This window comes from Theobroma umbraticum, unplaced genomic scaffold, assembly GCF_002168275.2.
Source record: "Theobroma umbraticum cultivar Fairchild unplaced genomic scaffold, ASM216827v3 scaffold_89.0, whole genome shotgun sequence".
NCBI lineage: Eukaryota > Viridiplantae > Streptophyta > Magnoliopsida > Malvales > Malvaceae > Theobroma > Theobroma umbraticum.
The window spans coordinates 3308002-3318156 of record NW_018397271.1 but is presented as its reverse complement, the minus strand read 5'-3'; the positions used below and the strand labels follow the sequence as shown (position 1 = coordinate 3318156).

Below are 10155 nucleotides of genomic sequence, written 5' to 3'. Positions count from 1 at the left end.
TAGATGTTCATTATCTATCAATAGATCAGTTCTATAATTGAATGTATTAACTCGTTTGAAAGCTTTTTAAGGGTAAAAAGTTTTTATAATGGTTATTCACACTTGTTTTTATCATATATGCTATTTCAACGTGTTTAAACACCATGATTCATAAGATTAAAGTTTAAATTGATTATAATTGGCATGAGATTATAGGTGAATGTTTACGAAATACCCTTATCTCCTAACCTGTCCCCTTCCCGTATCCATTCATGGAGTTTTTGTGACTCATATGTTATTTTTCTTATTTTTTTATTGTAGACCAATGATAGCATTTTGATAGCAACCAGTAATGTGGATACCAATGTTTGGTCTTCATTCTTTAGTAGGTGTTTAGCAGCCATTTAATGCCTAAAAGGTCGATCATGTTCTGTTGACGAGTCGGTCAAATGTTTATATTTTTGGATTTGATTATGTTTATAGATTAGGAACATGTTATGTTAATATAGCCTATGTTTGACATTTTACATAGATAACTTTATGTATGATATTATGATGATGGTTCGAAAGCCTATATGAATCCCTAAGAGTGTTGTTGATGATAATGATACTATGCACTATGATGGTGACACTTATTGATATGTATGAGTGTGTGTGTGTGTGTGTATCACATGCTTGAGCTTACACAATTAATTTGAAAAGTTCCTTAATTGTGTAATGAGTATTATGAATGCACGCATGATGATTTTATAGGTAAATAAATGTTATAAAATGCTTTCGCATGAAATGATGAATGTTTAATGATGTTATGGTAAGAGGCTTGCTTAGGCCTAACGGGTTATACTCGTCTGGGTCTATGCATCAATCATGATCCTTCCAAAAAATGGGATGTGACAAAGACTTTTAGATAAAGTATCGAGACCTCATTCTTTGAACTTCAAATTCTAAAGAGTAAATGCCAAAGTATCGAGACCTTTTTACCAAGTATCTAGACATCATATACAAATATGGTTTTCCAAAAAGCAAGCTATTATGTATCAAGACTAAGGGACAGAGGTATCAAGACATGGTTCAGTTTGGAAATTGCCAAGGATGAACAAGTATCAAGACATATAACAGAGGTATCGAGACCTCAATTGAAACTTGCAATTAAAGTATCGAGACCTGTGTCATTGGTATCAATACCTCATATCAGACAAGCTAGAAAAAGACATGAACAATGGACATATTTTTCACCTCATGTCTCCAAACGACTATGATCAAGCACATACCTATAAATAAAGGTCTGAAACACACTTTGGAAGAGAGAGAACACCAAGAGAAGAATTCCTAACCAAGAGAAGAATTCCTAACCAAGAGTGAAAGCTTCAACATCAAATTCCTTGAAAATCACTGTTCAAATCAAGTGTTCATTACTTTCTTGTTAAGCCTTCATTCTCTCTTTGTATTTATAGCTTCATTCAACCTATCTAGAGGCATTTAAGCTTTCATCTTCATTAGCTTGTAATCCATTGTAAGTATTATAAATTATCGTAGAAACGTAGAGTGGTTGTAAGAGGTTATACGTTAACGTAAGTAAAAAGTAGATAGGCGCTTGATTCCTAAAATGCAGTATATTAAAAGGTTGTGCTTGATCCATAAAAGGCATTGTATTGAAAGATTATCCTTGATCCACATAAGGCAGTACATTGTAAAGGTTATGCTCGAACCTTTGAAAAAGTAGTTTTTGTAGTGGATCTCAAACTCCTTGGTGAGCCAAGAGAAAGGACATAGGCATCGAAGCCAAACCTCCATAAATCTTGTTTCTTTTACTAGTTTGTCGAAATTTCTTTTTCTTTTTCTTTCACTTGCTAAACTCATTTTACAACCACTTGCAAACAAGTTTCAATAACTCTTCATTCTGAAGTTTCAAAGAGGTTTTTATCCTTATCTTACTTGAGATTAATTTTTCCTCAAAGGCTCTATAAAGATTTATTTTAAAATACTCAATTCACCGCCTTCTTAAGGTTTATCTTTTGAACTAACATCCTAACATGGTTAATTTTTTTGTTTTTCCTTTTTGACCTTTTTAAATTGCTTTTTTCAATTATTATATTTTTAAGATACCTTCCATTTATTACCAACTTACATATATAGTTATTCAAATGTTGTATATTTGTGACTAGATATAAGGTAATTTTTTTTACTTGGCATTCTTTCGTATGTGAAAAGCATGATAATTTGAACTTATTTAGATTATTATATATTATGCTTTATTAAACACAAATTGAGATCATATAAATAAATTTTAAATTCTATTATATCTTACTTTCTCTTTAAGACTATACTTAGTGACAAAGTTGTGATTAATTGTAGTTTTGCAATTTTCAATCAAACCAGGAGAACTTTATAGTATATTTTAAATAATACATTGGTAGATTACATTTTTCAATAGATAAAATATTTTTATTTATGTCTATATTTATTACTAAATTATGCTATTTTCATGTCCATTAAATAGAAAATCATGTTATGTTATTCTCATTCTGTTCAAAAAATTATGCATGTTGCTCAAGCGCATCACACGGGTAGCACTCTAGTTTGAATTGAAGTGATAACATTGCACCAACCAAGTAAAGGGGTAAATCTGAAACCCCAATTTAAGGTTCATTTTATAACCAGAAAATGATTTGCTGGAAGAAAATTGTGTGTAAAATATTTTGTATGAAAATTTAATATTTTCTGTTGTTTGGATAAACTGTTGAAAATATTTTCTGTTGTTTGGATCATTCTATGAAAAATATTTTCCACCATCATGGTGGAGTTTTTTGGATGTTAAAATGATAAATAGAAGTTGATTATAAAACAATGGTCATATTTGGTTTTCACTAATTTGATATCAAAATTATGAATGTAAATAAAAATAGACAAAATCAATAATGATATTTCTCAAAGCATCTAACCACATATCTACAATGAAACTAAGCTCTAATTTTGAAAAAAAATTTCCATCACACCACTTTTTTACATAACACAATAAAAAAAAATATTATTTGTCAACTGTATAAGACATCAAAAAGCTATATATATTCATCAAATGATAAGCATTGAAATATTTTTTATTATAATTAGTAGTAAGATTTATACATAAAAATTTTTATTGCATTGAAATATTTCATAAAAAAATAATTTTTTAATTTTAATAATGTTGAATAATTTAAATATTAATATTTTAAACTATTTTAAATTAAATATTAATATTTATCAAACTTATATTCTTAGACTTAGTATAAAAAGTTTTATTCTAATTTTTCAAAAAATATCTTATTCTCTTTAAGATGTAAGATATTTTACATGATCAACGAGTGTTTTTCTCATTGACCATTAGAAATTAATTTTTCATTTTTCAAACATATATAAATCTCAGAAAACGTTATTCAAAAAATATTTTACGTGTAAATAACCAGATCCTTAATAAAGGGGTAAGTTTGAGCATTATTTTATTTTAATAAAAAAGTTTAGCTTGCACAGACAAACACTAGACAAGTGAAATGCAAAAAGTTCAATAAAAGGCACAAAAGCATCACAGCTGCTACAACTTCGAGTTTGTCCAACCTGTTGAGAAGAGTCATTCTCGGGCTACACATACGACCTGCTTCCCAATATTTTTACCGGAGAATAGTCCAACAAAAGCAGCAGGAGCAGTTTCTAATCCTTCACTCATATCTTCAACGTACACAATCTTCCCTTGTTTGTAGCTCTCAGTGACATGTTCCAAAAATTGTGGGAACTTATGCAAGTAATCGCTTTGCAATAATCCTTGCATCTTGATGCGCTTGGTTACAAGACAAAACAAATTGTGGATTCCTTTTGGATCAGAGTAGCTATGGAGTGACACCATTCCACAAACTGCTATACGGCCATGAACCTGCATATTTAGTAATGCTGCATCCAACATGGCCCCGCCAACATTGTCAAAGTAGATATCAATGCCTTCTGGGAAGTACCTGTCTAGAGATTAGGCATTAATTATGAGGAATTTGAAAGTAACTTCATCTGTTAAATTGCAGGGACAAATGCAGAAGAAAAATTATTTACTACAAAGCCATTCCTAGTGAAGAAACACTTCAAATAAAAGTGCATTTGAGGGTGTGTTGTATTGATGTGATGTTTTCAAGCGTCCACTAAACTTATATCTATTAATTCTTACTTATGAAGTAAGCATCGGGTAAGTTCATTGAGCATGATTAACTATAAGAACTTCATTTGATATTATCATTCTAGTGTCTATTGAAACATTCTCACGTGTCAGTCATGTAATTGATCCTTAAACTTAGGATCATTAGTTATTTTATTTGAGAATTGTTGTACTTTGATATTGTCTTGGGTAGTCTAAACCAAGGATATGCAATAGGGTACATGTTGGATAAAACATGAACCACATAAAAATAAATGAATGATAAAGAAAAGATACATCACCCTGAATGATTTAAGGGAGATATTCCATTGTTTTTTGACGTGTCTTTTAACTCAAGGAAATCCTTGGCCAAGGTGAAATGAAGATTCCAAGAAAAAAGTAATTAGAATTCCATTAAGAAGTTACGAAAAGCTTCAAAAACTAAAATGACCAAAACAATTATAAAGTAAACACCGCACCATGCTCTATGTCTTATCTAGATATTAGATGGTGAAGGATTGAACTCTAAAAGGCTTAGTCAAACCTCTTTACCTCTCTTAATATTTAAATAGTCATGACACATTGTTAGATACAAATTTTGACTTATAAATATGAATTAATCAATTTATAAATTGATGATGAATGTCAATTACTTGATTTAAACTAAAATCTAATCAGTAATAAATTATAATTTATATTTATTATCAACACGTAAAGAACCTACTAAGTCACATATAACAAAGGATTTCAATGTGGCAAAAGAGTGATTCTTTTTGGTTATTTGGGCTTTAGACATATCAGCTCTAACTATTTCTTTTAACTTTTACATTTTTATTTTGGCTTATTGGGAGGTAGAGAGGGATTCTTCCTAGGTTGTAGGATTTTTGTTTTCAGCATTTCTGGCTCTCACTCTCTCTTAGCCCTACCACTTTTTTTGTTGTTATGGACGAAAATATTAAAAACTCATTTAAAGAATTAAAATAACTACTTATTATAATCTAAAATACACTTAAAAGTAGATTAGTAACATTAGTTCAATTCAATCTAAATATATTTTGATTTCTTATAAATTACAAGTATTAGAATAATTAGTTATATCAACCAATAAAACCTAGTTGTCTTTTCTAAATATAATTTAAATACTTTATGATTATACATAAAGTTGAGTGATTGCATCAAACATCTATGACCTTTGGACAATATTTCATTTTTATCTATCATTTTATAACTCAAATTTTGGATTTGGGACTTTTTAAAAATATTTCATATTTGTCCATTCCATCAACCTTCCATTAAAATGATAGAATCCATCACCTCAAAGCCACATGACAAAACATAGGTGACCAAACACAATTGGATGTTCACATGGCAAAAAAAAGGTGAATTTGTTTAACTTTTGGGTAGGGATCCATGTGGCACAAAGGTAGAATATAGCATTAATTTTTAATGGTGGTTAGCAGAATGGATGGATTTGAAACTTTTCCAAGAGTCACAGCTCCAAAAATTGAATATTATAATTCACAAATAAAACTGAAATATTACACAAATGCCACAGATGATTTTTCCATTTTACGCCATAAAATTAGCACTCAAGTGGTAAAAGTTGAAACCTAGCCAAAATAGTTTCATTCTCCATCAATGTCCAAATAGCCAAATATCAAAATTAGATCAACATTATGTCAATTAATTTTAATTATCATCAGCTGTTGAGTAACTAAGTAGTCTACTAAACCAATTAGACTAATTAAGCTTTCCTTCTATTTTTTTTGTCTTTGTAAAGCATGGTATTAGTACTTATAGTTGACAATTTTTACTAGAATTTAGAATTCCAATTGAATCGTTTTAATCAAATTGATACATTTCTAATTCCTAAATATAAAGATAGACCACTTTACTAACTAATGGTGTTAAGTTATTTTAATAAATAATACTCTTTTATTAATATTATCTACTGTTAGGAGTGCTCTACACGTACTGAAAGAAAAGCTTGCATTGTAATTCTATTCTATTTCTAACCAATGGATTTTGTTTCCTTTCTAACTAATAAATATATGAATATAATTAAAAAGAAAATTACTGAATACAAATGAAGAGTTAGCTTTAGGATTAGGACATTCGTCTATGGGGAATGTTAATGTGGCCTCGGAGCCTATTTCTTAATATATGACCTATAAACAAAACGACCCAAACCTGAAGCGAATCTAAACCCGAAATGACTTGGACTCAAAGACTCACTTGCCACCTCTACTACCTAGAATATGTACATGAGATTCCCCAAAAAATTGGCAACTCCATTGAATTCAAAAACTTATAAGTTAGGACATCATACTATTTCTGCTAAAGATGTATCTATTAAAAACTGGAATAATTAAAAAATGGCTAATTCAAATATATCCTTTGCTGACATCTGGTAGCAAAATTAGTATTTTGGGAAATTTTATTCTGAAAGTCTTATTACTGACCTTTTCAAAGCAGCATCTAGATCTGCCTCCTCTTTGTAGTTAAAAGCTTCATCAAATCCAAGCTTGTTCTTTAGAAGATCAACCTATACGCCAAAATCATTGCTTTTCTTGCATCAGTTCTTCTTGTATTATCACTTGACATGAGAGTTTAATTGTTAATGAATGAGAATTATTTGAATTCAACATAGGCACAATTTTGTAAAAAGAAACTTACCTTTTGGTTACTTCCAGCACTTCCAACTACATAGCAGCCATGTAACTTGGCAAGTTGGCCAACAAGCTGGCCAACAGCTCCTGAAGCTGCAGAGACAAAAACACATTCCCCTTTCTTTGGGCTGCAGATCTCATAAAATCCTACATAAGCAGTAAAACCTGGCATACCTGCATAAAATTTCTAAATCAGCAATGGCTTTAACATTATGAAGAAAAATCAATTATATGGGCTTTGTCATAAAATCAGCTATTTGATTTGCAAAGACATAAGTTTCAGGAAACACTGCAAAAATCTTTTATCTTATTTGTTGGTTTGGACTACCAGACAAACAAGCAAATAGCATCTTCTTGAACAGGGTTACTGGTCAAAAAAATAGTCTCATGTTGTTCCCTTCAAGACTACTTAGGAAAAGCTTGACCTAATGCTTCCTCTTACATACAAAAACTAGACAAAGCGCCTAAATATGTCACCATATCAACAAAACCCAAATTAACAGAATAACAATCAACAAAAGAAAGTTGTATGATCTGTGCACAGCAACCATATTTGGAAGAAAAAGGAACTCAAGATTCTAAGAAAGAATCAGATGTAGCCTACACAAATATAAAACTCTTGATTGGACAACTATCAGACACAAGCTACAATGCAGTAGTGTACTTAAGATGTTCTTTTTGTTTTGCCAGTTTTGTTTCTCTTAATCTCTTGATCATAATTAGCAGATTTGTGGGTTTATTTTTCATTTTTTTTTATACACAGTTTTCTGGTCATTTAACATTCAGGAATTTAATCAATTCTTTGTTATCCAGAAAAAGAAAGACACTCTAATATTCTAGCCACTTAATATTTCCACATAAATGACATTTTTTTTTCTTTTTCCATTGCAAGGAGCTCTGAGAGAAACATCTGCAGGAACAAAAGGCGAATGAGAAGTACAAAATCCCTATTAGCATTGCCTGCTAAAAGTAATATAGACTAAGGACCTCCACTTGAGATTTATCCTGATCATGCCAGTACAATTATGACTATGCTCATTTTTTCTTATGCAAGTTGTGTTCCAAAATAAGTAATTTTCATTCAGTTACCAGCTAGATCAGCTCAAAAAAAAAAAAAAAAAAAAAGAAATCTGCAAGCCCATAGAGAATGTGGGAGTCTGTTATATGCTTGATTGTTTATGATGCCAAAGAAGAAAGAGCTAATGCAGTTTCAATTTGAACTAAAGACTAGGGCTTTGCAACCCAATTTTGCACTTTGCCTTTTAGCAAGAGAAAGAAGTTCAACTTCCATGCAGGGTGACTTAATTAGCAAGCCAGTACTTTTGATGTTTAGGTGATCCTTGAACAGGATAGGGGCAATAGTGCACCAGCAAGCATCTGCAAAAGCAGGTAACTGGGTCTAATATACTATGCTTTCCAACAACAGGAGAAATTAATATCCCGTTGGTACAGAGGCACTTGGTCAAACAAACAAGTTAGCACTATCTGAGTAAATTAAACACTAAACAGGTTATCAGAATAACTTGATTTGCAAATGGCATTGTCCGTTTCTTCATTGCGGTAATGAAACATAGGGTTGAGGAAATCTAGTTCTTAAAGCGCAGAAATCTAGTGAGTGGCTGCAGTGGCCTATTCATGGAGAAAAAAACCTTGAAGCAGATAAAATAATAGTCGAGAAGTACAACTCTTGAAGGTTTACAGTAAAGAGATTGTAAAGCAAAAATCAATCATGGGCATTGGTGTTATCAAGTCAAGAAAGCAAAACTTCAGGCCAAATAGTTTCCACTTTCCAGTAGACAAACAAGCTCTAGTTGTCACCATCAGACAAGGTATTGGCTGAATTAAAAATGCTAAAGTATGTATGAAAGGAAGAATTCCAGACACGGTAATGCGTTCATATATAATCAATCCTGTCAGAACATAATAGATTGCGTAAGAAAGGAGCAATACCTAGAAGACCCACGTGGTAGGAGAGAGGGATAGAATCATCTGGTTGAATCTTTCTCAATTGTGAAGTATTGTGAATCAAGCTATACTCTTCCCAACAAGTGAATCCTGAAATGAAATCTCCTGGCTTGAAATTTGGATTATCAGAATCCAAGACTTTTGCCACTCCAAATCCTTCAATGGGCTTCAATCATCAAAAAACGAAAATAAAAATGTGGCTAAGTTGAAAATGTGGAACATCGAGTTCTTTTTCTCAGTAGAAGAGAATACCTGACCAGGGACAAAAGGTTGGATGTAAGAACCATGGAAATTACGCATGCGAGCTCTCATGTAAGGGTCACAAGAGAGATAGAGATTCTTGACTAGAAGAGCACCTGAGCCTTTGGGTGCCTTGAGCTCCACTGTCCCAATCTTCATCTCCATGTCTTCCGCTTTCGGTGCTCCCTCGATGTACCCTTTCAACACCACCTGCCCGTTATTCACTGTCGCCATTTTCACTTCTGGCTTTCGACACCTTCGCTTCACTGGAAAATCCAATCAATACTCTGCTGCTATTCACTCGCTCATTTCATTTCCACAGCTACGCGTTTCGACTATCAAATAACAATATTTTGTCCATTTTTCACACAGCCCGAGGCACCTAACTCTTTTAACCGACCCCGTATCACGTTTGTTTGTATTCGCCTACCCACCCCCTTCCACCACCTCCGTTATTGCTCTCCAACGCCACATTTCAGAGCTCAACTATTCACTGCAACAATGGGCTAATGCTCTAACAGTCCTACCTGGCTAGGTGGCTGGTTGAACTTGATTTTAGTGTTGTTTACTGAAAAAGAAAAAATCTTTTGCGTTGATGTCTCATATTTTCAGTTGCACAATAAAATTTAAAAGTAAGAATCAAATTCAATATTCAACAAAAATATAGAGATTTAATTTAATCAAATAAAAAAGAAAAAAAAATCATAATCGTAATTTCGCCTTCTTTTTTTGTTTTTCAATTTTCAAATAAAGAGAAAAAAGTAATTCTTAAAGTAAAAAAAAATCGTCTTCTTAGAACAAAAAAGAAAATTGATTATAGTAAATTTAAAAAAAAATCAATAAAGCCAATAATTAGTATGTGATACATGTCCTCTACGGTGACAAAATAATTTTAATAAACTTAATTTAATGTATAGAATCACACGTGACACGTTCCTATAGGCTTTGGGTTAATGACTTAATGGTGTTAATGAGCAAACCTGATATTCTTTTTGAAAGTAAAGTAACATATATTATGTACATTAGTTTTAATTAGAGTATCAAATAGTGCAACTTTTTATATATTTCGGACACCATATGCTTAATTATCTATAATCATAATTAAATTTTTCAATAACCTGCTTGAATTTGAGTCAAAATCTGGAG

At 31.6% G+C, this 10155-nt stretch overlaps 1 protein-coding gene across 1 annotated transcript; it reads right to left on the bottom strand.

Moving 5' to 3' along the window:
• Nucleotides 1-3391: 3391 nt before the first annotated feature.
• Nucleotides 3392-9455, bottom strand: LOC110426486 (Zinc-binding dehydrogenase family protein). The gene is made up of 5 exons (XM_021441704.2): nucleotides 9022-9455; nucleotides 8755-8935; nucleotides 6812-6978; nucleotides 6598-6680; nucleotides 3392-3965 (listed from the first exon to the last, which is right to left on the bottom strand). The coding sequence occupies exons 1-5, from the start codon at nucleotides 9241-9243 to the stop codon at nucleotides 3587-3589; spliced, it is 1032 nt and encodes a 343-aa protein (XP_021297379.1). The 5' UTR covers nucleotides 9244-9455; the 3' UTR covers nucleotides 3392-3586.
• Nucleotides 9456-10155: the final 700 nt, after the last annotated feature.